Source organism: Salmo salar, chromosome 24 (genome assembly GCF_965601325.2).
Source record: "Salmo salar chromosome 24, fSalSal1, whole genome shotgun sequence".
In the NCBI taxonomy this organism is placed as follows: Eukaryota; Metazoa; Chordata; class Actinopteri; order Salmoniformes; family Salmonidae; genus Salmo; species Salmo salar.
The window spans coordinates 19,415,300-19,442,737 of NC_138314.1; the positions used below are offsets into that span (position 1 = coordinate 19,415,300).

A 27,438-nucleotide genomic window follows, 5' to 3' on the forward strand; every position below is an offset into this window, starting at 1 on the left:
CAAGTTGAAAATGCAAACAGGATATTTTCGAGGAAGGGTGAAATAATGAATGTTGAAATCAAAAACCAAACAATTAAAAGCAAAATGTATAGAGTTGTAAACAGAAATAATGACATAAAAAGCAAAACCCAAAAACTTGCAGGCAAATAATTTTAAAGCGAGAGCAAAACTTTATGACAAATGATTAAAACAAATATTTGAAAATGAATGCAAAAATCGTTTTCAGTTTAACTTTCCCAACAACCAATCATATTGAATGAATTTTCCCTACGCTCTTGCCTGCATTTTGGTTACGTTACTCATATCTTTGCTTTCGATGTCTGTTTAATGCTTTCACTCCCAGTGTTTTCGATACCGAGTTGTGTCATTATTTTTCCGTGAAGGGCAGGGTTTAGAGGGAGGCGTACACAATGAGTATCTAATGGTCCACTAGTTCTGGAGTGACGGTTCAACTTAACCCAACAGGTAATTAATATGTTTACTACCTAAGTAGTTACATGGTTTGTCATTAAATGTATTACATAGATACGCATCTAATATCCGTACATGATTGACCCGTGACTGACAATTTTTGAAGTACGTTAGCTTAGTTGGCTGGCTTTGGTGCCAGACCAGGTAGCCAAATGGAATGAATCGCAAGACTGCATGTCTGTAACGTTATAGCTAGCCACTGCCAGCCTTAGTGAAAGGTGTGTGTGTTAGAGAGAGAGAGAGAGAAACATGCATGTGTCTTATGTCCTCACAGTCGTTATGGAGAAGCTCCTCCACAGATTGCAGCAGGCAATGCAACGCCTTCCTCTGGTTCTTGAATACATAGTTTGCCAGCACCATTGAGATTATAATTATCAGATCACTAGCAAATCAAGCAGACTTGCCTCAAAAGGTAGTGCAGGGTCTCTCCAACCTGTATAGTCTAGTCAATGCTGAAATGGAAGAAAGATGTTCCCCATCAATTGTTGTTGAGTTGGATGGCGAAATGGGACGTCCTAAACAGATTGTGTCAGAACAGCACCTTTGACAGCTGATTGAAATGGATCTGCCTGTACCTTGCAACTGCTTGGCATCTCAACACAAACTGACTAACGCAGAATACAGGAATACGGTATCGTGGTGAGGGGAACATACAGCCAAATGATAGACGATGAGCTGGACAATCTGGTGGACACAATCAAGACAAGTTCACCACAATTAGGATGGTGAGTTAACGTCTGAAAGCACTGGGTCATCGAGTCCAGTGGACCCGAGTGTGGGACTCAGTGCATTGTGTAGATAATGCAGGAATACAGGAAAGAATGGCACAACTTGGATGTGTTGTCAGAAGAACATACTCTGTTTGTCTTTCCCTCATACATGTGGACACCAACCACAAGTTGATCAAGTAAGCTAAGACCCCCTTCAGCTCAGGAGTACACATTTAGTCATAACTCATAGCCCATACAATGCTGCCTCTGTTGTATTTTACTGCAAGATTGCTGATTTGGCAAGTATACAAAACGGTCTTTCAACAGATATGGCTTTGTAATATTTAGTGGCATACTCACCGGTACTATACTTTCTAGAGTATAGTTAGGTGTAGGTCACCTGCCTAAATTCTAATCCCTACACCGAGTAGAGAAGACAAGCTGTGCTGTTTCATGCATAACTGGTATTTAAATGCTTTGCAAATGAGTGTCTTATTCAAAACAGATGCATAAATATCTTGTCCATTGTCTCGATGGCTGCTCTGAGCAGTGTCATATCCTGCTCTGTCACCGGGCACTCCACTGGTGGGACCACAATTCCCTGGCCATGCTCCTCCGGGAGGCAGGCATTGTTCCCGTCCAAGTTGTTTAAATCCTAAACATGGAAAATCATGTTAATTTACAAACAACCACTTTTTCTTTTGATAAGACTTAATTACATTTTCATAGTAGCTCCTTTAAAACTATACCTTTACATTGCCAGGGAAGGTGACAGGATTCTGTGCTTGTCCCATATCCCATAGTTGGTTGGGGGTCAGATTTTGCTCGGTTTGCAGAGAATGTTTATCCCATCAATTGGTAAAGGTGTCTAGCTCTGCTTGGCGGCGCGGGAGGAGTACATAGTGCGCACAGAATATGTGAAGGCTATTTGACGGGTCAAGGGAGCCCTCATCTTCCAAACTGTGTAGGACATTGTAAAATATGTTTGACACGGCCATCCACACATCCCGCCATAACTGTTCAAAGTGGGAGTCATAGTGGGAGGACCACACAACATACTGTATCATCGCGTGACTCCAAGTTTACTTCGATATGATGGTTATGTCAATATTTGCCATTTCTCGCACAATACATTTTACCAGTAAGAAGGTCGCACCATGTCCAACTAACAAATGATCTGTCGGCATTTATCAAATTGTACCGAAACTTCCTGTCATAATTTTTTATACGGTACATGCCTAAAAACTGTGAATGGAAACGTGGTCTATAAGGCCCTCCTTGTTTGAACTATGTGTTGCTACTTATGAGTTATCCTTATACCTCTGCTTGATACTGTCTCAAGGAATAACTGTCTAGTGCAGTAATTCTAAATTGCTGCAGTGTTATGAAATGTGGTCGCAGCAAAATGAGACCAATTGGCTGATTTTGATTGGTTACTAATGTTGTGGAAAATTTGATCCAAAGATTCAGGTGGATTATTTAATTGTATAATAGAAAAATATTTAATCAAGCAGCTGCAGGGGAGATCTCTGACTTCACAGGGAAGAACTTGAAAAGTAAATAGTGAGAAGTAATAATACAATCCTATTGTTACACAAGTTATTTATACAAGCAACAGTTCCAGAACACAATGGCCTTGTGTTAGGGTGCAGACATATCATGGGTCTATGAAAGGCATATCACAGTCCAACACAGAATAGTCTACAGAACAGCTCACCCAAGTTCTGCCACCACACGATGGACAACATAATCAATGTTTATTTAAATGACTAAAATGTAGTTTAAAATGGAAGTGTTTGAATACAAATATCTGCAGTCATTAAATGTGAAAACGTTTCATTTTCCTTCAAAAAATGTTTAACTATATGAGAAAAGGCAATCCTTTTGATAGAAAATAAACCTTCAAATAGAAACAATCAACAGAATGTCATGTGATACAATATGTAATGTAGAAACAAGTGATACAATTAAACAGGTGGAGTAATGAGTAGGATTCTGTGTTCACATGGAAAAGTGATTACTTTTGATAACGCTTTATCTGCCGTCCCAATGAAAACTAGTTTGAAAATTCAAAAATGTTATAGAAAAGATATGCATGTTTTTGGACGATGCACCATGCTGCCTTGTTGACATAATGACGGACACTTCATGGGCCATAGACCGATGACTTGCGGCTCAGCATAATCAATAAAACACCAAGACATTATCTCACATTTATTTTAGACTAACATTTAATTTTCAACAGCGGAGATTTGTATACACTTTGATGTCTGTCTCTGACATTTGCAACACTGTTTCAATATTCAAATTTGATCTCCAGCTGTCCCATAGTAATGAAAGTGTCAGGAAGAGACAGACAGGCAGTGTTTCTCAGCCAGTCAAAATCATGAATCAGCAGAAATGTGAGATGTCTAGATGCTTTTTATGGTGGAGATCAAGTTTATAAATTGGCTGGCTGGGCTGATGAGACAGTGGATTGTGCAGTCAGATGGAAAATAGGCATTTTAACGTCATAGATTTAGCCGGTAATAACTTGTGGAATAGACACTGGCGGAAATGCTTTTATACAAAGGGTTACCAACATATTCAAATAATGATTGACATATTTTCATTAAATGTTATTGATGAGTATAGTCATATTATTTCATCCTTCCACAAGATATAGTCCAGATTCTCCCCCTCCCCATTGTATAATAGTAAAAAGATATGGGTATTTAAAGTATTTTGCTCTATGTGATCCGATCTGATGCACAATTTAACGGTAGAACAGACGTACTTTTTCCATTTACGTTTGTAGGCTACGAATACTGTAATGTCAAATCTCGAGTAGCCTAGACATTTCATTTGTAAACATAATACATATAACCATTGCAACTTTTCTGGCCATGATGAGTTAATATTCCCAAAGAACCATACAACCAACAAATGACCAAGCGCATCCTTCATTTAATTGGGCCTATTCGATTATTTGTATATTTTTTTTCTCTCTATGTATCTGAAAGGGAGTGCAGTTTATAACATACAGTAGTATTTTGCGTTTAAGTGTATAGGCTACCACTGTAAGTAGGCCTACTGTATTTTTTTGAGTAGACAATATTTCAGAATTCGCTGGCAGTTTTAGGTCAGGGAGAAAGTAAATGCAAAACATTATTGAATTCAAACAATCTGTTTACATGTCGACAACAGTTAGCAATTGTTTTTGTGTTTCAGAAACCGTCAGATCTGCCGACACCTCCAAAGACATTTGATCAAGTTCGCCATTGATATTTCTTTTAGATATAGGCCTACAGTCTTGGCCTAATTCCAATACTTCCGAAGTATACAGCAAGTACAGTATTAGTTCATGATGACCATAACACAACCAATCTTACATATGGAAAACAAGGAGAAACCTAGCAGTATCCTTCCTGAGTCATGGGCATCTGATGTATGGGGTTATTTTATGTCCCCCATAAGTTGTAAGGTGTACCATTTAGGAGGTACCATAATCTGTCAATTGTTTTATTTCTCATACCTTTCCTAATTTAGTGTCATCAAACCAGATCTGTGGACACAAACCGGAAAAGAGCTCGAGATAATGAGCGAGAATCTTGAGGTCACCTACAAGGGAGAAGAGCGCGACTTTCTGAAGAATACGGAGTCAATACAAAGGAAACAAGACAAGGAAAAAGGCAAAAGAGAAGTTGGAGAAGACTGTTCAAAGAGGCACTATTGGCAGATTCCAAACCAAGGGATGAAAGGCTTTTTTATTTTACCTTTATTTTACCAGGTGAAAGGATGCATGAACTTAAAATTCAGACTGATGAACTTAATATTCAGACTGATCAACAAATGTGTCCTACCTCATTGTGATCTGTGTTGTAAATAAACAGGACCTATTGAAATCAATTATATTGTTATCAATCTGTCTAAGAGAGGAATGATGTCAGTATTTTCAATCATTTTAATGGAAATAAGTTGTATTACACTGGGCAATAAATACAAAGATGCAAACAATGACTTTAGTACAATAGTTTATCCATAATGTGGTGTGTTTAACAGTGTGTTTGGCACTATTCCTTTTGTACATACACTTGAAAGCAACGCTATTGTATTGGGTTGCACAACATTCGTCCGTGGGAAGCCAGACTTACTGTGCCGGTGGACAGGACTGTTGGTCATCATGGCGGGGGGGGGGATTTTAAACAAAATATCTAAAGAATCGTATTATTAAACAGACTTTCCAAACGTGGGACTGTTGTGCTTACCTCATGTTAAAAAAAAGTCCCCCACAAGTTATTTATTTTTTGTCCACATATGGCACACGTGCAGGACTTTTATTTTGACATGAGGTAAGCAGAAAGTGTATTGAATAATACGATCCATTAGATATTTTGTCTCAAAATACCCCCGCCATAATTACCAACAGTCCTGCCCACCGGCACAGTAAGATGAAATGGATCACTTCTGGCTTCCCACGGACTGTTTTTGTGCAACCAAATACAATTGAAAGCAACACTAGTGTATGTAAATACACCCGCGATGCTAAAAGCACCTATCCCTTTTGCTGTCACTCATGCTTTAATACGTTTAAAAGATGCTATAGCTACTATAGTAAAAAGATACTGTAACTATTATAGTATATGTTATATTTACTATAGTAACATAGTTAGTAACTACTAAGTATATTAGCTATAGGTAGAACTCATCCATTGTCAAAATGCCCTACACTCTTACACTATAAAATCCATGCACGTTTCATTAAATGATAGGGGCATTGCTACATAACATGCATTTTCTTTGTTTTCATCATTTTTTATTCATACAAGTAATATTGAAATTAGGCATTTCCAAGAGGAACACAAATAAAACAAGGAAATGCATGTCAAGTACAGCTCATAGGTCACTTTTTTTGGTCAAAGCCCAACGTGCCATCGCAGTAAAAAAAAAAAAAATCCAAGAAAAGTATTGACTAAGAGCTTCGTCTTTTGAGTCTTGTAGATCTTCAGTCTGGAGAGTTGGTCCAATTAAATTCAATAACATTGCACTTTGCCTGTTAGGATCTTGCATTTCTCTCTGTTTCTGCCAAGCATTCACGTACAAGCCCCCTGGCATGAATGATCCCTTCAAATAAAAAAACAATAGTAAAAAGGTAAAAACACAATTAACTGCTTTGAGTCCATGAAACATCAAATTATAACTTTACACAACCCAATGGTGCATTGTAAGGTTCCACAGTAAGCACTAGCTCTCTCGTTTAGACATGGTTATGGACGCCTTTGGAACTTTCACATCACAGAAAAAAAGAGAAAATACCAAAAATACACTTATTGTACTCCTTTTTAAAACCGATTCCCACAGGTGTTTTGTGTTGCACATTTTGTGCGACACTTCATAAGCTAATGAAAACTCAGGAGGGACCAAAAAAAGGCTTGAAGTTGTGTTACACCAAAAAACTCAGTGGGAATATGTAGTAAATGAGCTAACGCTAAGTGTACCTCTACCGGTTACCTTTAAGGACCTGGATTTGTCTTAAGCATTGATTTGGGGAAAACTTTGCCACAGATGAAAAGCACTGGCCTATCTTTGACTTCACCTTCTATTGTGATCTCCAAAGTTTTGGCATCTTCCATAAATTGTGGCTGCGACTCCGCAATAGAAATAATTAGAAGATGAAGCTCCGGTAATATGGATAACTATTGAAAGATAGCTCATATGCATTTTTCTACATTGTAACGGTCCAAACTTTGGTAGGTAGGCTGCTGGCAGGCTTCAGCCGCGGCACAGCAATGCCAAGTCAGCACTTACATGTAACTATAATTCCTAGAATTTTATTTCACGGGTGACTTCATTATCTGGATAGACACTTGTGGTTTCTATCTAACTTTACACCAATCAATGCAGTGGAGCGTGTAGTGAAGCAAAACTTTAGTGGTCAAAACCATTCATCTTGGGGTGACGGGGGGAGCGAGTTTGCAATCATATTGCTATCATATCACGCAATTTTACCATTTATAAAATGGTCATATACAGTTCCAGTCAAAAGTTTGGATACACCTACTCATTCCAAGTGGACACTGTTTGGCTCAGTCGCAAAGAGGAATAACTTTGCAGTGGTTTCTGATTAATAAACAATGCCATGCTGGTGGGTGGTAACATTCAAATAAAACCCAGCCCTGAAACTAAATGTAGGTTGGAAATAATTTGTATTACATATCATGGGAAAAGACACCACATTCACATGGATCTGCACGAAGTGGGCAGTTCGGATGTGTGACTTCAAACTAGAGCGGTGATGATACCAGTATTGCAATATTTTTTCTATGGCAAAAATTGCAACATGAAGCAGACCAACCTATTTGATCCTTTAAAAACCTGCTGTATGTAATATATTGGAAAATAAATAAATGTGACTCTGGATGACAACATAATGATGTTCGTTTCCAACATTTGGCGTTTTCCTAAAGAAGTTTAATCCGCTTCGTGCTTTGTTTCCTTGCCACGACACTAAAGAGTATCGCAATACTGGTATCGTCCCAGTCCTACTTCAAGCCCAAATATATCATACTTTTGACTAAAACGATGACTTATTGACTTAAATAGTTGTGCAAATCATAAGCTCTTTGGCGTTTAAAGCTGAGATCTGCATTTGTTGAAACATCGCCACTGGTGACCCCAGTTGCATTTGTTATTATTTTTGAAAACGGGGCAGAGGTGCATTCTGGTAAAAAAAATATATATAATAATCGTAGTACATACTCTACTGTTCCACCATGTGTGCAATGATGTCAGAGGGAAAAAAACTATATCTAGCCCACTTCGCCAAACGGGTGACTTAACAAGCGCATTCGCGAAAAAAGCACTGTTGTTGCACCAATGTGTACCTTTCCATAGTCATCAACGCCTTTCTTAAAATCAATACACAAGTATATTCTTTTAAACCTGCATATTTAGTTAAAAGAAATCCAGGTTAGCAGGCAATATTAAACTCAGGAAATTGTGTCACTTCTCTTGCGTTCATTGCACGCAGAGTCAGGGTATATGCAACAGTTTGGGCCGCCTGGCTCGTTGCGAACTAATTTTCCAGAATTTTACATAATTATGACATAACATTGAAGGTTGTGCAATGTAACAGGAATATTTAGACTTAGGGATGCCACCCGTTAGATAAAATACGGAACGGTTCCGTATTACACTGAAAGAATAAACGTTTTGTTTTCTAAATGATAGTTTCCGGATTTGACCATATTAATGACCTAAGGATCGTATTTCTGTGTGTTATTATGTTATAATTAAGTCTATGATTTGATATTTGATAGAGCAGTCTGACTGAGCGGTGGTAGGCAGCAGCAGGCTCGTAAGCATTCATTCAAACAGCACTTTCATGCGTTTGCCAGCAGCTCTTCGCTGTGCTTCAAGCATTGAGCTGTTTATGACTTCAAGCCTATCAACTCCCGAGATTAGGCTGGTGTAACCGATGTGAAATGGCTAGCTAGTTAGCGGGGTGTGCGCTAATAGCGCTTCAATTGGTGATGTCACTCGCTCTGAGACCTTGAAGTAGTTGTTCCCCTTGCTCTGCAAGTGCTGCGGCTTTTGTGGAGCGATGGGTAACGATGCTTCGAAGGGTGGCTGTTGTCGATGTGTTCCTGGTTCGAGCCCAGGTGGGGGCGAGGAGAGGGACGGAAACTATACTGTTACACTGGCAATACTAAAGTGCCTATAAGAACATCCAATAGTCAAAGGTATATGAAATACAAATGGTATAGAAAGAAATAGTCCTATAATTCCTATAATAACTACAACCTAAAACTTCTTACCTGTGAATATTGAAGACTCATGTTAAAAGGAACCACCAGCTTTCATATGTTCTCATGTTCTGAGCAAGGAACTTAAACATGAGCTTTTTTACATGGCACATATTGCACTTTTACTTTCTTCTCCAACACTTTGTTTTTGCATTATTTAAACCAAATTGAACATGTTTCATTATTTATTTGAGGCTAAATTGATTTTATTTATGTATTATATTAAGTTAAAATAAGTGTTCATTCAGTATTGTTGTAATTGTCATTGTTACAAATAAAAAAATAGTCTGATTAATTGGTATCGGCTTTTTTGGTCCTCCAATAATCGGTATCGGCGTTGAAAAATCATAATCGGTCGACCTCTAGCACATACCTCGCTTTAGTCTCTCCATGGCACTTTTGCTCCCAGCATAAGTTGGTCTTATCTCCTTCCCAAGCTCTTCAATAATGGATAGCAATTCTGCATATTTACTCTGAGGCACTTGACTTCCACTTGAACTCTGTGATACAATGAAAAAATGTTTTGAAAATGAAACACTGTGACTTATGTCAATTACGTTAGTCACCAACATACACTCAGAGGCCAGTTTATTAGGTTCACAACCCCATTCCTGAAAATGGTTCGCTCCTACAGACAGTGAGTCACGTGGTCTTGGATTGCTATATAAAGCAGGCAGCCAGGCATCCAGTTACTGTTCAATTGAACGTTAGAATGGGCAAAACGAGTGACCTCAGAGACGGAGTGTAGTATTTTTTTCAAATGTAACATTTATTTATCGTGTCGGGCACGCCAGTTCCATTATCTCAGAAACGGCCGGCCTCCCGGGCTATTCAGGCACGACAGTGTCTAGGGTTTACCGAGAATGGTGCAACAAACAAAAAAAACATCCAGTCAGTGGCAGCCCCGTTGGCGAAAACAGCTCGTTGATGAGAGGTCGAAGGAGAATGGCAAGAATCGTGCAAGCTAACATGCGGGCCACAAATAGGCAAATACCGGTGCAGTTCAACAGTGATGTGCAGAACGGCATCTTGGAATGCAAAACTCGTCGGTCCTGGTCACGGATGGGCTATTGCAGCAGACGACCAAACCGGTTTCCACCCCTATCAGCTAAAAACAAGAAGAAGCTGCTCCAGTGGGCACACAATCACCAACACTGGACAATATTGAGGAGTAGACAAACGTTGCCTGGCCCGATGAATCCCAGGTTCCTGTTCCCAAGTTCCTGTTGAGTCATGCTGATGGCAGAGTCAGGATTTGGCGTAAGCAGCATGAGTCCATGTCCCCATCCTGCCTGGTGTCAACGGTACAGGCTGGTGGCGTAATGGTGTGGGGAATGTTTTCCTGGCACACGTTAGGTCCCTTGATACCAATTGAGCAATAATTCCATGCCCAGAAGAATTCAGGCTGTTCTGGAGCCAAAGGGAGGTCCAACCCAGTACTAGATGGGTGTATATAATAAACTGGCCACTGACTGTAAATGGTACCAGAAATATTCTATATGGAAATTCATGCTTTGTGCTGCAAAAAAACATTTGGCAACATTTAAAATGTGTGGTATAATCTATCACATTAGATAATGCATTGCTATCATGTTTTACAATTTCAGTCTTTACCTGTGAAAAGCTGAAAGATGGTGGTCCATAGTCATTCACTACTGGCCTGTAAGATTGCAGTGTTGATATGCTTGTTGAAGTAGAGTGAACAACAGCAACTGTTGAAGGAGTGAAAAAAGAAAAAGATATACAGTATACTATATGCCACATGCAATACATGCATGCATTATTAAATTGATTTGAAATGAATCATTTGAAATTGACCAGGAATAAGTGGCTGAAACGTTAGACTAGTTTTATTTATTATTTACGGCATTGTTTCAATGAGTGTGTTGCATTACTTTTGTCCATTTTAACTTGACATACATGTAGACTGTATGGGGGGTGAGATGGAGATGCAATGAGGCTCAGAGAACACTGGGTGTCACCAAAGGGTCAAAGAACGGTCCACATCCAGATCAATCATTAGCCTTGGTGAAACAATCATGGAGGAAGCCGTACGGGTAGAATTAAGAAGCCAAAGTGATACATTTAATATACACTGTTACAGCATCCACCCTGACAGAAAATCCGACAATAGAGTACGCATGTTATGTTTAGGCAGACGAGTGAACAACCGAATTATAAACTTTACGGATGCACGAGAGGGAAAGGGTTTTATGATTAGTGATAATGGCGGATATGAATCAGCTCTCAGGATCTGACCCTATACATATAACTGGACAAAAACTACAGTCACGGGCTTCCCCCAGGTATTCATTACAACATCGAATTTTACAACCGACAAAACAGAGTCAAGACTAAAAATTAACTGAAATTTCCTCCTCACCTTGGTTCACGGAAGTTCCGAGAACATGCTGATGGAGGTTGGGCTTGTAAGACATTCCTAGAGACATTATAAATTAAAGAAATAAAAATCGTCCTAAAATCCAATGAAGCGTCTCTGTCTCCCTCAGACACTTTTTGTTTACAGCAGAGCAGCACCGGCAAATATGGCCGTCACTTTATATTGACACCCACAATGCAATATATCCTCACAATAGCAAATACATGCTTATTTGACCCCAAAAACTACTTTCTTACGATAACTATTACAAAATTCATTAAAAAACACGTTTTATTAAATTATTTTTCTTTAAGCCTTTTGTTATAGTGTATTGGGTTATAGTTTTAAGACAAAATATTTTAAAAGTTAATGTCAAACTCAGATGACTGAATAAAAAAAAAAATGATGACTGACCATACAGCTACTGTAGCCTGTGCTAGTAATAAGGATAACGTAACTCAAAAAATATTGCTATGCAATGTAATAAGGATATTATAACAATTAAATAAGTATTATCCTACACATATTGTTGTTTCAGTATAATGTTTAATAATGAAACAAATATATCATAGGCGTAGGCCTACTCTTACGTCATTTACGCTACATAATCATGACATACTTAAGCAATTAGTTACGAGGTGTGGTATATTGGCCTTATTGCTATTATAAACTGGTTACAAACATATTTAGAACAGTAAAAAAATACATATTTTGTCATACCCGTGGTATATGGTCTTATACCGCGGCTTTCATCCAATAAGAATTCAGGGCTCGAACTACCCAGTTTATAAAATGTGATTAATAACAAGCATTGAACTACTTTGCTTGAGGCTGTATAGTGGTGGGGGGGATGTATAACTGGGAAAGCAAGTCCTAAAATAGAAACAAGGTGAGAACAAATCATATTTGAAGGTAACATTTATCGTTATCAGATGAAAATATATATCAATTGACCCATATTGGGAAAACCGAAACATGATCTAGCCTACTTGCTTACTGAGATTTTGAATAGATTTGCAATGCACGAATTCGTTATTATTATTATTTTTATCACGTCAAGGGCAGACAACTCAAAGACACTAGAAACTAGATACATTTTGGCTTCTAACGTGTGTTTCGCGCCACGCCAATCACATGCTACTAGAGTAGTGTTTAACCAATCAGGGACGCAGTAGCTAGATTTTTAAATAACAGGAAGTCCATGTTAGTTGTTATTGTGGGCACAGTGCGTGGTGGTGGCTTGGTTAGTCGGCTTCTGGTTATGCGTTTTTGTTCGCTAGCGTTAACGTAACGAGGAACACGCGAACATTGCAAAACTTATAACGCAAATTCGTGCATATACTGTCTATTTGTTGGAGAGTTGAAATGGCGAAAGGTAAGTAGCGAAACAGGGCTGTTTTGAGGAAGTTAACTTTAGTTAGTTATCTAACGTTACTTAGTACAGTCGTAGCACGTTGCGTCTCCAATTTGACTAAAGTAAGTTAGAGGGAGACGTTAAATGCTTATTTTTTATTTTGAAGAAATATACAAGCTACATTTGATGTATATATTGATAAATGTGCATTTTCAAAGATGCCCAGATTTCAAGCCTTCAGTCAGGTAACGATTAATTTGTAGTTTACAAAATTGCCTCAAATTACATAGCTAGTAACAGTGTATTGTACAGTACAAATAATCTTTGATGTATGATGAAATGGGATCTGTCCTCATTTTATTAATATTTTTCTGTATGGTGGTTTTTGTATTTATGTGCTCTGCTCTCTTGCCTGACTTGTTTGGGACTAGCTATCAACTAGCTAGCTAAAATAAACCTTGGATATGGTAGGCTATATCAAGGTCAACCTAGCTAACCTCCTGACATGTTTTCCTTCAAAGGGAAGAAAAAAATGCTGACCACCTACAAGGGACCCGAGGGAACCCTTAAGCCCAAAAAAGTCGAAAAGGAGTCAAAGGAAAATAAACCAGAATTGAATGGGGTAACTTGTTATTGTGTTGGAAATATAGCACTAATATAGGCTGGTATTGGTCATCAGTACTTTTCAGGTGTTAGCTAGCTAAGTTACACCAGTGTATGTTGCATACATGAACCCATTATGAAAACATTAATGTGTTATTGCAGGATGCAGGTAATGGTCAGACCACTTTACCAAGTTTTTTGAGTCCCAGCAAACCCAAATCTCCTCTGTGCAACAACTCAAGTTCTCTCAGCCAGGAGGAAAATGTGCCTGAGAAATTGACTCTACAAACTGAGAAATCAAAGCAAGGGAAAGGTAACCCACCATTTGTTTTTCCCATCAACCACCAATAATGACAATGGACTTCTACCATCTCGTTTTCTAAACCATACAATACTGGTTATTGTCTGAATAAGACCTTAAAACCCCACCAGATGTAAAATAAAATTGTCTTGGTCACATATATGTATTTAGCAGATGTTATTGCGGGTATAGCAAAATACTTATTTTGTGTTCCTAGCTCGAACAGTGCAGTAATATCTTAACAATACACACATCTAAAAAGTAAAAGCATGGAATTAAGAAATATAAATATTAGAACGAGCAGTGTGTGTACACTACATGACCAAAAGTATGTGGCTTCTAAAGTGTGTTTCGCCCCACGCCAATCACATGTTACTAGAGTAGTGTTTAACCAATCAGGGACGCAGTAGCTAGATTTTTAAATAACAGGAAGTCCATGTTAGTTGTTATTGTGGGCACAGTGCGTGGTGGTGGCTTGGTTAGTCGGCTTCTGGTTATGCATTTGTTTGTCATTGAACATCTCAGAAAAAAATCATGGGCCTTAAATGGAATTGCCCCCCCCTTTCTGTTACACTATATACAAAAGTATGTGAACATGACTTCAAATTAGTGGATTTGGCCATTTCAGCTACACCTGTTGCTGACAGGTGTTTAAAATTGAGCCATGCAATCTCCATAGAAAAATATTTGCAGTGGAATGCCTTACTGACTTGCTCAGTGACTTTCAATGTGGCACCATCATAGGATGCCACCTTTCCAACAAGTCAGTCCGGTCAACTGTAAGTGCTGTTATTGTAAAGTGGAAACGTCTAGGAGCAACAACTGCTCAGCCGCATAGTGGTAGGCCACACAAGCTCAAGAGTGGGACCGCCTAGTGCTGAAGCGTGTAAAATAATCATCTGTCCTCGGTTGCAATATTCACTACTGAGTTCCAAACTGCCTCTGGATGCAACATCTGCACAATAACTGCTTGTCGGAAGCTTCATGAAATGATTTACGTGGCCAAACAGCCGTACAACAGCCTAAGATCACCATGCGCAATGCCAAGTGTCGGTTGGAGTGGTGTAAAGCTCGCCGCCATTGAACTCTGGAATAGTGGAAACGCATTCTCTGGAGTGATGAATCATGCTTCACCATCTCGCAGTCCAACGGACAAATCTGGGTTTGGAGGATGCCAGGAGAACACTAATGCATTGTGCCAACTAAAGTTTGGTGGAGGAGGAATAATAATGGTCTGGGGCTGTTTTTCAAGGTTCAATCTAGTTTTTGCACGGGGGCCCGTGCAAAAAGCGAGATCTGTACAGAAATGGTTTGTTGAGATCGGTGTGGAAGAACTTGACTGGCCTGCACAGAGCCCTGACCTCAACCCCATTCAACAACTTTGGGCTGAATTGGAATGCCGACTGCGAGCCAGGCCTAACCACCCAACATCAGTGCCCGACCTCACTAAGTCCCCACAGCAATGTTCCAACATCTAGTGGAAAGCCTTCCCAGAAGAGTGGAGGCTGTTATAGCAGCAAAGGGGGACCAACTCCATATTAACACTTACTTTGGCCGCCTTTCCTTCCAGTTCTCTGCTGCCAATGACTGGAACGAATTGCAAAAATCACTGAAGCTGGAGACATATCTCCCTCTAACTTTAAGCATCAGCTGTCAGAGCAGCTTACTGGTCACTGTACATGTACACCGCCAATCTGTAAATAGCACACCCAACTACCTCATCCCCACATTGTGATTTATTTTCTTGCTCTTTTGCACCCCAGTATCTCACTCCAGTGTTAATGCTAAATTGTAATTATTTTGCCTCTGGCCTATTTATTGCCGTACCTCCCTACTCTAATACATTTGCACACAGATTTTTTTCTATTGTGTTATTGACTATTGTACGTTTAACTCTGTTTGTTGCACTGCTTTGCTTTATCTTGGCCAGGTTGCAGTTGTAAATGAGAACTTGTTCTCAACTGGCCTACCTGGTTAAATAAAGGTGAAATATATATTTTTTTGAATGCCCATGATTTTGGAATGAGATGTTCAAGCAGGTGTCCACACACTTGGTCGTGCGATGGAATGAATAGACTATAGGGCTAGAATATGTACTATATGTACAGCATTAGTTATAGAATAGGCCTTGACTAGAATACAATATATACATATGAAGTAGGTAAAACAGTATGTAAACATTATTTAGTTTGACCAGTGTTCCATGACTATGTACATAGGGCAGCAGCTTTTACGGTGCATGGTAGTGTAACCGGGTGGTAGCCGTCTAGTGACAGAAGTTCAGGGCAGGGGCCAACTAGTGGGGACTTTAACAGTCTAATGGCCTTGAGAGAGAGAGAGAGCTGTTTTTCAGTGTCTCGGTTCCAGCTTTGCTGCATGTATACTGCTCTCGCCTTCTGGATTGTAGCAGGGTGAACAGGCTGTGGCTCGGATGGCTGAGGTCCTTGATCTTCTTGGCCTTCCTGTGACAGTGGGTGCTGTAGATGTCCTGCAGGGCAGGCAGTGTGCCCCTGGTGGTGCGTTGGGCAGACCGCACCACCCTGTGGTTGCAGACGTGCAACCTGTGGTTGCAGACGGTGTTTTGTTGAGGGAGAGGTTATTTTCATGGCACCACTCTGCCAGGGCCTTCACAGTCGTTGTTGGTAATAAGGCCTACCACTGTGTTGTCTGCAAACTTGATGACTGAGTTGGAGACATGCGTGGCCACGCAGTCATGGGTGTACAGGAGGGGGTGGAGTACGCACCCTTGTGGGGTCCCTGTGTTGAGGATCAGCGTAGTGGTGCTGTTGCCTACCTTCACCACCTGAGGTGCAGCCCATCAGGAAGTCCAGGACCCAGTTGCACAGGGCAGAGTTCATACCCAGGGCCCCGAGCCATGCAATGTTTGCGCTCCATATGTTTTGTTTACCTCTAAATTCTTTGATAGGCAGGAGATTGGAGTTAAGTGACCTTCAGAATTTCCTGTGTGTGAATAGTAGCGTCCATGTATGTTTTGCTTATGCAACCAGGTCTGATGTATATTGTGCTTCATTCCCCACTATTCTATTCAGTGAGAGAGAATCAAGTTAACTCTCAAGCTGGCGTGTCTCGGCAAGAGGAGAATAAAGTGAGGACCTGCCTGGCTCCTCGACCCAGAGAAACAACTACCTTGAAGGTCGAGGAGGATCCTAAATTGCACCCCAACGCAGGGCTTGTGCCACATGTCCCCGTGCCCAAATCTAATGGGGGGGCTAGTCGAAAAGTGAGAAAGTAAGTAATGCTGACACGTCAATAAAATGTTTAAATAGAGCACAGCATTTGTTGGTCAGGCCAGCACTTCATGACCAGATCATCTGACCATTGGCACATACGCTTGTTTCAGAATGGAATAATGTATTCTCTTTTCATCCAGAGCACAAGGCAGCACTGCCCAAAACAGGAAGGTCACAGATTATTATCCTATTAGACGGAGTTCCAGAAAAAGCAAAGCTGAATTGAAGGTCAGTATATAATGCCGACGTGAGTTGTGCTTCAGGATCAACCATACTACCAAAACAATTATTGCTCAGAATTGAATAATGTGTAGTGGATGGATGCCTCTTGAACGCTGAACTTCCTACAATGATTTTAATCAGATCAGAACAGGACATGCATTCATCTAGTGTGGTGGTTTTTAGTAATTTTGTTGTAATTCTCAGGTCAAGATTTAAGCAAATGCTCTCAATTCTAGTAGTAGCAGCTTGAACTAGTTAATGTTGAAGAACCTGGTCATGAATAAGTAGCCTAGGCTACATCTAATAGCTGTATTACATACATAAACTCAGACCTGGCTGATCAGGGATTGTCTTCTGAGGAATTCATAATTGTTGGACAGGTTAAAATGTTGGTTTTTCTTATCGTAAACCCTCGAAATTGGGAGAGCGTCGTTTAGAACGCCTGAAGCTTAGAGTACTTGTGTGTTCACGCAACATTGATCCTTCCTTTACAATCAAAGCATAGTATGCCTGTAAATGTAACCTTTATTTAACTAGGCAAGTCAGTTATGAACAAATTCTTATTTACAATCACTGGCTAAACCTGGACGACGCTGGGCCATTGTGTGCTGCCCTATGGGACTCCCAATCACGGCCGGATGCGATACAGCCTAGATTCGAACCAGGGACTCTAGTGACGCCCCTTGCACTGAGATAGTGTCTTGAACCGCTGCGCCACTCGGGAGCAACACAATGCGCTGCTTTTTAAATGGACAAGTCTTTCTTTAGGGTCTAATTTGAGCAATTGAAATTACAGAATCATGAATTTAATTATCTGTATTGTTTGACAACCTTAATATTTATTTAGTCACTATAATTACTCATTAAAAACCGCTCTGCCAACAGAACGAAGAACACCGACAGCTTGATGACCTGATAAAACATGGAGTTGAAGAAGGACTGCAGGTTGGTTTTGAAATGAAAGTCATATTTTACTGACCCTGATAATCTGAACCTGGAATTTGATTTTTACCTACTTAAACCCCAATAGGTAAAAAATATAGAGGGGAAGGGAAGAGGAGTGTTTGCTGTCAGATGTTTCAAGAAGGGTCAGTTTGTAATTGAGTATCATGGCGACTTGTTGGATCTGACTGATGCGAAGAAGAGCGAGGCTCTGTATGCCCAAGACCCTGGGACTGGCTGCTACATGTACTATTTTCACTATCTCAGCAAAACCTACTGGTAAGGTTCTACACAACTTAATTTTCAGTTTATATTATTAAGTAACCCTGACATACATGGAGTATACCAAACATTAAACACCTTCCTAATATTGCGTTGCACTCCCACACACACGGTGTGCCTGGCACCTATTACCCTACCCCATTCAAAGGCCCTTAAATCTTGTCTTGCCCATTCACCCTCCAAATGGCACTCGTACACAATTATGTCTCTTGGCTTAAAAATCCTTCTTCAACCGGTCTCCCCGTCTACACAGAGGGTTATTTTATTTTTTTACAAAATAATGATTTTTGAGGTGGATTTAACAAGTGACATCAATAAGGGATCGTGGCTTTCACCTGGTGTCATGGAAAGAGCAGGTGTTAATGTTTTTGTATACTCCGTGTATGTATTGCCACAATGTTGTCAGCTAGCTCATGGATGTTTTCAAATCTTTCATTTCCTATACAGTGTTGACGCTACAAAAGAATCAACTCGCCTGGGAAGGCTGCTAAACCACAGTAAAAATGGCAACTGCCAGACCAAGCTCCATGACATGGATGGAATACCTCATCTCATACTGGTGGCTTCCAGGGACATTAAGGCAGGGGAAGAGCTGGTTTATGACTACGGTGACCGTAGCAAGGAATCAATATGTGCTCACCCATGGCTCAAATACTGATGTGCCACCAGAGTATTATCTCAAGAGAATGACTAGGTGCATTAATTTCTTCAAAAAGAGAACCTGTTCTCTTTTTTTTGTTTTTTAAAAATCCATTCCATTGGCCCAAAGGTGCAAACTGCTTTCCGGTGAGAAATTAAGTATGCCTGATTGTTTTTCTGTCTTCTGCTTTTTCAAGCTTTACTTTTGGGCAAAACGGTGGCAGTATGAACAAGGTGGAGGACAACTTTTTAAGATGGCCATGGGTTAAATTTGTTTTTAAAACTATCAATTTATTGCTGGATTTGGATGAAGTTTTATACATATTTAGGCCAGTGTGTCCATGATGTGTGAAATATTTTAACATACTAGCCATTGTTTTTAGGTTGCTTTTATATAAGTGATTCGTTTATCATGCTAGGTATGGTTCTAGTTGACGTGACAATTTACATATGAGCGTCAATGCTCTTGGCTTCGGGGAGAACAGCTTATACTAGATTTGAAAATGTAGCTTTTGTTGCAATGGGTGACACATCCTAATGAATTTTGAATACAATGTAAATCTCTTTTTGAGAGTAAATGAACTGTACATAGACAAATCTGGCTAGCGTGGAAGCTCATTAATATTCAGACATGCAACAGTCCAGCATTCTTGTATGAGTATTTCACAATGTGCAACAGATTAAATATATTTGGCGTGATTTTATAACAGAAATATTTTTTAATGGCTTTCTTTACAGCTGCTCTATTGTTTGAGAGTTCAAAAGTCCTTTGCGCTAGTATAAAAGTTATGTTCAGTCACTTAGTAAAGAGCAAAGAAAATGTCCAGAACTTGCATTAAAAAGTTTTCAGGGTCAACAATTGTTTTTATATAGACTCTAATACCTGTGTAGTACCCCACCTGCCCTCAGAACAGCCTCAATTCGTCAGGTCATAAACGTTCCACAGAGATGCTGCCACATGTTGACTCCAATGCTTCCCACAGTTGTCAAGTTGGCTTTATATACATGAGAAACTGAGTGTGGAAAAAACCTAGCGTTGCAATTCTTTGACACAAACCGGTGAGCTTGGCATCATACACCGTTCAACGGTACTGGTCTTGCCCAGTCACTGAATGGTACACAATGCATGTCTCAAGGCTTAAAAATCCTTTAACCTCTCCTCCCCTTAATCTACACTGATTAAGTGGATTTAACAAGTGACACCTGTAAGGGATCATAGCTTTCACCTAGTCAGTCACAGGGTAAGAGCAGGTGTTAATGTTTTGTATACTCAGTGTACATAAAAATAAAAACATATTTGCTAAAACATTCCAATGGCAGTAGGGTGCTCATGTAGTCTTGGAGGTCCTGTCTCTACTGGGGCTACTGTTGTAACCCCCGTCTTGAATGTTGGTCTTTGCAAGGTTCCATCTGTTCATCCAGAGTTTGAGCCAAATAGTGATGAATGTTCAACCAAAAAGGAATGCTCAGTTTTGTACAACGTTCAAGGAAACATGAGTTTGGTGTGCATCTACCATGTTATTCTACCTAAAAAGTGCAGAAATAGGAATTTTCCCGTAACTATTAATGACATGACTATAATCTATAAAAACACAACGCCGAGATACTTTTAAAAGGCTTAATTATTCTAGAGTTTTAAAATGCCATTCATTCAAAAAATTTCAATTATCCTAATACAAAGAAAGCATAGGGGGAAAAAAAGTGTGCATAAAAATGTTTGGTTTATCATTAGTATTAATGCTTTAGGTCCTCACACCGGTTGTCCTCATTTCCGCCTGAATGAAAACCTACAAATAAAGACATTAGTTCAGAATGCATTTGAGAAAGCTTTCTCTGCAATTTGTTTTTGTCAACACAATTTAGGTCACTAGAAGTTAATGGTCTTTACCAAAACAGGTGAAGGGGGAGTTCAGACCATAACAATGCTGACCACAACAGCCAAGCTGGCCTTGAAGTGGTCAGCAACAGTTACATCTGCTTTCTCTAGCTCATTCACATTCTTTCAATCACACAGCATCAGCACAAACACCCAGCCGGTCACAAGCAGGTCATTATAAGGCAGAGACGGACTGTGAGAATAAACTACCCCTGGTTGTCCACCCTGTGATACCATGATGAATGTCTCTGAAATACTTAATGTTTTTTCAGAGTGTAAATCAACCTCTTCAAACTACATGCTTTTCACACACTTCACTATGGATGTTAAATAGTTATGCAAAGTTAATTTAGGAAAAAAGCTCATTGCTTACAGCTTTCTGATGGTACTTTCCTCTTTTGGTTCCTCTTCTTTAGTCTCATCTGTTGTGTCAGGAACCGAAGGGGATGGAAATTCCAGGTCAGCCTTTACCATGGCTTGCTTGCCCTGTGAGTGCACCCCACTGCAAGTACAGAGCACTTCATTAAAAGGGGAACAGCAGCAAATTTAGGGAATTTGTCTAACTGCCTAAACTTCTCTGAATTAGTGTTGGACTATCTCAAAGTGCCCCTCCCCTGAGGAATACAGCAAATCTACTGACAGTAATTACATTCCGTCAGCGAACATACACTGAACAAAAATATAAATGCACCATGTAAAGTGCTGAAATAAAAGATCCCAGAAATGTTCCGCACGCACTAAAAGCTTATTTCTCTCAATTTGTTAAAATCCCTGTTAGTGAGCATTTCTCCTTGGCCAAGATAATCCATCCACCTGCCAAGTGTGGCATATCAAGAAGCTGATTAGGCAGCATGATCATTACACAGGTGAACCTTGTACTGGGAACAAAAGGCCACTCTAAAATGTGCACAACACAGTGCCACAAGTCTCTCAAGTTGAGGGAGCATGCAAATGGCATGCTGATTGCAGGAATGTCCACCAGAGCTGTTGCCAGAGGATTGAATGTTCATTTCGCTACCATAAGCCGCCTCCAATGTTGTTTTAGAGAATTTGTCAGTGCGTCCAACCGGCCTCACAACCGCAGCCCAAATGTAACCACGCCAGTCCAGGACCTCCACATCCGGCTTCTTCACCTGCAGGATTGTCTGAGAACAGCCACCCGGACAGCTGACAACTGGGTTTGTACAACCGAAGAATTTTTGCATAAACTGTCAAATCGTCTCAAGGATGCTCATCTGCGTGCTCGTCGTCCTCACCAGCGTCTTGACCTGACTGCAGTTCACCGTCGTAACCGACTTCAGTGGGCAAATGCTCACCTTCGATGGCCACTGGCATGCTGGAGAAGTGTACTCTTTACGGATGAATCCCGGTTTCAACTGTACCGGGCAGGTGGCAGGCAGCATGTATGGCGTCATGTGGGCGAGTGGTTTGCTGATGTCTACGTTGTGAACAGACTGCCCCATGGTGGCAGTGGGGTTACACATACAACAACACACGAATGAGGGAACTCTTAAAACAACACTGTCACCGGCAGTTTTCAAAATAGATCAGACTTTACCACATCACCCAACAAGCCTTTTAATATAGGCGTATTGTCAGAAGCCATTTCTTTCTTTCAATGCCTTTCGCTGTAGCCTAAACCAAGCAGAAAATGAGCAAGTCCTGCGCGAAACTACACACAACTTTCACTTGAGAAATGTATACTGAAGCAAACATTTCACCCACCTTTTTAGATAAGAATATATCTGCATACCTTTCTGTCATGTCAACCATCTGCTTGTCTTCATAAACGTTCACTCAGGTAGCCTATTATGGGGTAGCAAATCTAGTCCAGTTTCTAGACCAGGGATGAGCGACTGATGGTGGTGGGGGCCTCAAAACATCTGAATGTATCATAGTGGGCCGCAGTGGTTCATAGGTCTGAGTACCCACATCCACACGTGCGGTCAGAACCGACCCTAGCCTTTTGGGGGACTTAAGTGAAATTTAGTTTTGGGGTCTCCCTTCCACCTTGGGAGCAAAACAGTTTAGCGGCTCCCCTCTCTACAGTGTTTTAGAGTTAATTTCCTGCAAATCTATTTAGCAGTTTTATAACTTATTCCATGCAATTCTATACATTTTGCTCAGGGAGATCATTCAAGATTGACTTCGAAATTGGATGTCTTTCCATGTCCTGAGGATGTCGGGAAATTCCATCAAAACCGGCCACTGGGGGCAACTGTGTGCTATTACCATCAAGTATGCTTAGGTTTTGTTACGGGGATGGCAGATGGGTGTAATCCCATGACTCTGGATCAGAAGGTTGTGTGTTAGATCCCAGTTATGGACACTTATTTTTTTTAGCCCTATCCCAACCCTTACCTTAACCATTTGGGAATGAGTGCATAAACTTAACTTCAAAAGTTGACCTTTGGAGAAATGGAACGATACAGAGCAGCAGCTTCGAAATCTGATGTTTGGAGAAATGGAACGACGCAGAGCAGCAGGAGCAACCCAGGGTGTCAAAAACACTAAAATCTGACATTTGGAGAAACGTGGATAAACATCTATTTCTACAGTGAGACTGTGAGAGCTTGTTAATTTTGCCATAGGGTGGAGAGAAATGTTTGCAGTTTTTAATATGATATCTGAGTGAGTGACTAACAAAGTCAATGGGGGCCCCCCAGTCAGTAATTTGACCATGATTACTACAAGTTTAGATAGCTGGCTGCTAGACTAACTTGTCAATCTAAAAAATGTTAGCTGACATGGGCTAATTGAGTGAGAGTCAGCAGGAAAACTGCTGATGCACAACCAAATTTCTAAATTGCACCGTATTCTACTATTCTAACTCTCAACAGTAAATTGAGACCCTGACTGAGTAAATTTGTTTGTCTTGTTAAATTGATCCGCGGGCCTACAAAAGCTGCCAGTTGCCCATCCCTGTTCTAGACGGACATACAAAGTAAATTGAAAGCAGTTGAGGGGGTTCTGGCGGTTCTGTTATGGCTGTGTGGTGCATTTCCCTGAAATGGCTTAGGTCCAATAAACCCCTTAGAGAGCAAGGTAAAAGCCAATAAATACACAGCCATTCTGAGTGATCACCAACCTATGGTGAAATATTTCTACCCTGATGTGAGTGTCATCTTGGAAGAGAACAATGACCCCATCCACAGGGCAAAGTTGTCACTGAATGGTTTTATTTAAGTTCTAATTATGTAAACCATATGCCATGGCCGTCTCAGTCACCAAATCTATATACTTTGTATCCCTCATTTACTCAAGTGTTTCCTTTATTTTGGAAACTGTATCTCTGTCTAGAAGCTGGGCCAGATTATCCCATAGTAGGCTATGTGAGTGAAAGTTTATGAAGACAAAAGCTGTGGAATTATTAGACATTCTTATATAAAAAGGTGGGTGAAATGTTTGCTTCAGTATACATTTCCCGAGCACTAAAGTTGTGTGTTGTCACGCACGGGACTCCGGCGTTTTCTGCTTGGTTTAGGCTACAGAGAAAGGCCTTGAAAGGAAGAAATGGCTTCTGACAATTATGCCTATAGTAAAAGGCTTGTTTTGTTGCGTGATGTATTTTGAAAAAATCTATCCCACAAAATGTATATGTCGTATCTCACAATTGATTGGGCTTTGGTATGTTCGCTGTAACAGAACGTTTATTTTTTCCCTATAGATTTGCTGTATTCCACAAAGTTATATCCAACTTTGATGTAGCTCTACTACGCACTTTGACAGACAGTCCAACACTTAAGTCAGAGGTTTAGGCACTTCTTAGACACAGTTCCCCTTTAAATATGTGTAAATATTAGTTGGGGGGACTGGTCAGGACTGGCTCTGTATTTTACCTCTTGTAGAGCTGCAACTCTTCTTGGGCCACCAGTAACTGTGCCTTGAGCTGGTTCCTCTCCTGAAGCACCTCCTTCAGCTCCTGCATTGTGAAGCGTGGTCTGTTGGGATCTTTCATGTCTACCACCAGTTTGTTTGGTCCTAGTGTTTGCTGAGGGAAGATATTGATTAAAGGGATAAACTCATAACAAAAAGGAGTCCACACAACTGTGTTGCAAAGTAGAGTGTATAGAAACCCATTGAAAAGTAAAACAACCGTTACATACCCTGACAGAACCTAGTCCAGTTAGACTTGACCACGTTATGGGAAATTAAATGTATCGATTCTGTCCACAACTGTTAAAGATTCCTGGTCTGAAAACATCAAACTCACCTCTTCCTTACCGACAGAACTTTCTCTCACGATTCTATCCAGTTCACTTTTCAAGTTGTCTCGTTCCATTTTCAACTCCTCCAGCGATAGGTTGTGCTTATTCACTAACGTTTCAAACATCTCCAAAACACGCACAATTTTGAATTGCAAATCTGAGACTTCCTCACCTGTATTAATTATTTTCAACAAATCTCTGCCAATAACGTATGAAATGTCATAAACATCTTCGACTGTCAGCTCAAATGCGTCCTTCTCGAACGCAGAAGCGGGTGAGGACGTGGACTCGTTCAACTCTTCCATTTCTCGTGTTCCAAAAACGCACCGAATTGAATTGAAAGAAACACGAGTTTGTTTTCTCAACCGGTGGGACCGATTTCTCAAATCGACAGTTATGACATTTAACATAGAATAAACGTATGAACTGTAATAAATGTAGTTCCATGCGAGCTACAGTAGCCACTTGAAGTTAGTAACTGAATGGACCATCCTCTTTGAACATGTTCAATGGTTGACCAGAGTATAGTGACATACAAATAAGCCAATAGCGATAGCCTGTTCTGCTGCTTGTAACAAGAGAGCAACGTTTCCATGGCGACCGTGAAGCCATGCGCATAATCGGGTAAATAGCACGTGATGTTTCCCCGTTATTTTCAACTTTGTACGAAGTTAGATTGACATTCCGTCAACCATGGGGCCTTGTGGGCATCAGAAAGCTTGCAGGGATCCCTGAAAAAGCATCTATAAAACCATCAGAATTAACAAAGCAAACAAATATGCTAGAACTGACAGGCATTAAAACATTGTGCAATTTTATGTTTGAGTGTCCAACAATTGAGCAAACACTGAGAACAGGTTGAAAACAATATCTATTGGAAATAATAGCCTGTGATCATAGTCACATCACATTAAAAACACTGTACAATTTTATATGTTTGAGCGTCGAAAATTGAGCAAACATTGAAAACTGGGTTGAAAACCATATCTATTGAAAAAATTGCTTCTGATCATATTCACATCACAGGTAGTCAACAATATGCCAGCTTGTAATACAGTCTACTTACTGCTAGTATAAAGCACCATATCTGTACAACAAAACATTTATTGAAAAGGCATAGGATATCTTTCAGATAGCACATTCTTCTCTCCAGAATGAATCTCTCATTGTCCCATCAGGACAACTTTGTCCTGACAATCCCACTTGACATAATGGTCTTTATGACTTTCTTCATAGGTTCATCTTACTCACTTTAGGCCTCAAAACACCAAGATCTCCTGTCAAACTACGCCCTGAATATGAGTCATCTGACTATCCCAGCCTGAGCACATATTTTTGGTACTGTATTCAACCAGTACTCCAATAATTCACCCTCTGGCACTCCTCTACACCCTCTGGTGGTAACTGGCTGTTGGACATTCCCATGACAATTGTTGGTGCACGGACCACAAGCCCATTGCTGTACTGTTTGTACTTGGAGACTACCAGCACGGACATTATAGGTCCCAGCTAATGGATGCTTCAGTGCCTCCTGAGCCTGCTTCGTGTGCAAATAATCTCCTCTCGTCCACATATCTGGCACCTCTGGTCGCCTCATGTCTCTGGAGAAGATGCTAAACCTGGAGAGGTGCAATGAGAGAAATTAAAAACTCAGGTTACACACTGCCAATAAATGTCCTAGCCATGCCAATACTACTACTGAGATCAATAGCAATACTTTGGTTACACTTAAGATTGTTTATGAAGTGAGAACAATGAGTTCTCCAGGGAGGCCATCATGCATGTGGATTTGTGGCTTGTGGCACATGTGGCCTTCTAAAATGAATGGAAGATGGAGGTAGTAATAGTGAGTTGCTTGATTAGTATATTGGCAAAGGAGGTGAAAGTATTAATTATCATGGCATTTATTATGATGAGCTGATTAAAGATCTGAATTAAGAGCTACACATTATCAGCCAATAAGAATACTCCCACCACACATCATGCAAACATGATCACAAGGAAGTATTGCATTTGAGATTACATGAGGTACTGTGCTTTGGTACAGTGGAGGTGCTTGGCTCAAGAACAATGACATCAAAAAATGAGAGAAAATACATTTAAAGTTCATACAAAGGACATAATATTCTGATTGGCAGTAACGTTGGATCGTCTGCAATCAACCCTGCTGCTACCATCGGCATTACCGCAGTGAATATCCTGTCCAAAGAAGCACAGACGGAGACATAAGTGAAATTACTATTGAGAGTTGTGGTGTAATGTGACTTCTTTACAGCACTCAGGTTGGCGAGGTAGGCGAGCCAGACCAAGACGAAGTAAGCTACTCAAATAATCATTATCATCCATAACAATTTGTTTGTGGAGTGAGGTAATTTGTCTCCCCTTCATGAACTTTACAATACGTTTTTATTTACC

The 27,438-nt window shown here is 40.3% G+C and overlaps 3 protein-coding genes and 1 long non-coding RNA gene across 6 annotated transcripts; 2 read left to right on the forward strand and 2 right to left on the reverse strand.

Moving 5' to 3' along the window:
- Positions 1–243: 243 nt before the first annotated feature.
- Positions 244–5,069, forward strand: LOC106585277 (uncharacterized). Its single transcript, XR_006761890.1, has 2 exons — positions 244–465; positions 4,710–5,069. It is a non-coding gene; the product is annotated as an uncharacterized LOC106585277 (long non-coding RNA).
- A 41-nt stretch (positions 5,070–5,110) lies between these two features.
- On the reverse strand, positions 5,111–11,533 carry LOC106585276 (cyclin-dependent kinase 2-associated protein 1). Of its 2 annotated transcripts, XM_014171328.3 has the most exons (5): positions 11,349–11,502; positions 10,861–10,989; positions 10,580–10,677; positions 9,339–9,465; positions 5,111–6,284 (listed from the first exon to the last, which is right to left on the reverse strand). In XM_014171328.3, exons 2-5 carry the CDS (start codon positions 10,868–10,870, stop codon positions 6,217–6,219), a joined length of 303 nt encoding a protein of 100 aa, XP_014026803.1. In that variant the 5' UTR covers positions 10,871–10,989; positions 11,349–11,502; the 3' UTR covers positions 5,111–6,216. The 2 variants fall into 2 exon arrangements, with proteins under 2 accessions (XP_014026803.1, XP_014026802.1); XM_014171327.3 differs by lacking the exon at positions 10,861–10,989 and having other exon boundaries at positions 11,349–11,533.
- Positions 11,534–12,537: 1,004 nt separating this feature from the next.
- Positions 12,538–19,652, forward strand: kmt5ab (lysine methyltransferase 5Ab). Of its 2 annotated transcripts, none has more exons than XM_014171324.3 (8): positions 12,538–12,720; positions 13,221–13,321; positions 13,465–13,615; positions 16,654–16,852; positions 16,995–17,082; positions 17,962–18,021; positions 18,107–18,297; positions 18,748–19,652. In XM_014171324.3, exons 1-8 carry the CDS (start codon positions 12,711–12,713, stop codon positions 18,956–18,958), a joined length of 1,011 nt encoding a protein of 336 aa, XP_014026799.3. In that variant the 5' UTR covers positions 12,538–12,710; the 3' UTR covers positions 18,959–19,652. The 2 variants fall into 2 exon arrangements, with proteins under 2 accessions (XP_014026799.3, XP_045563154.2); XM_045707198.2 differs by lacking the exon at positions 12,538–12,720 and adding an exon at positions 12,792–12,944.
- A 265-nt stretch (positions 19,653–19,917) lies between these two features.
- On the reverse strand, positions 19,918–25,343 carry LOC106585274 (RILP-like protein 2). Its single transcript, XM_014171326.3, has 4 exons — positions 25,029–25,343; positions 24,655–24,806; positions 21,189–21,317; positions 19,918–20,726 (listed from the first exon to the last, which is right to left on the reverse strand). The coding sequence occupies exons 1-4, from the start codon at positions 25,326–25,328 to the stop codon at positions 20,705–20,707; spliced, it is 603 nt and encodes a 200-aa protein (XP_014026801.2). The 5' UTR covers positions 25,329–25,343; the 3' UTR covers positions 19,918–20,704.
- Between the last annotated feature and the right edge of the window lie 2,095 nt (positions 25,344–27,438).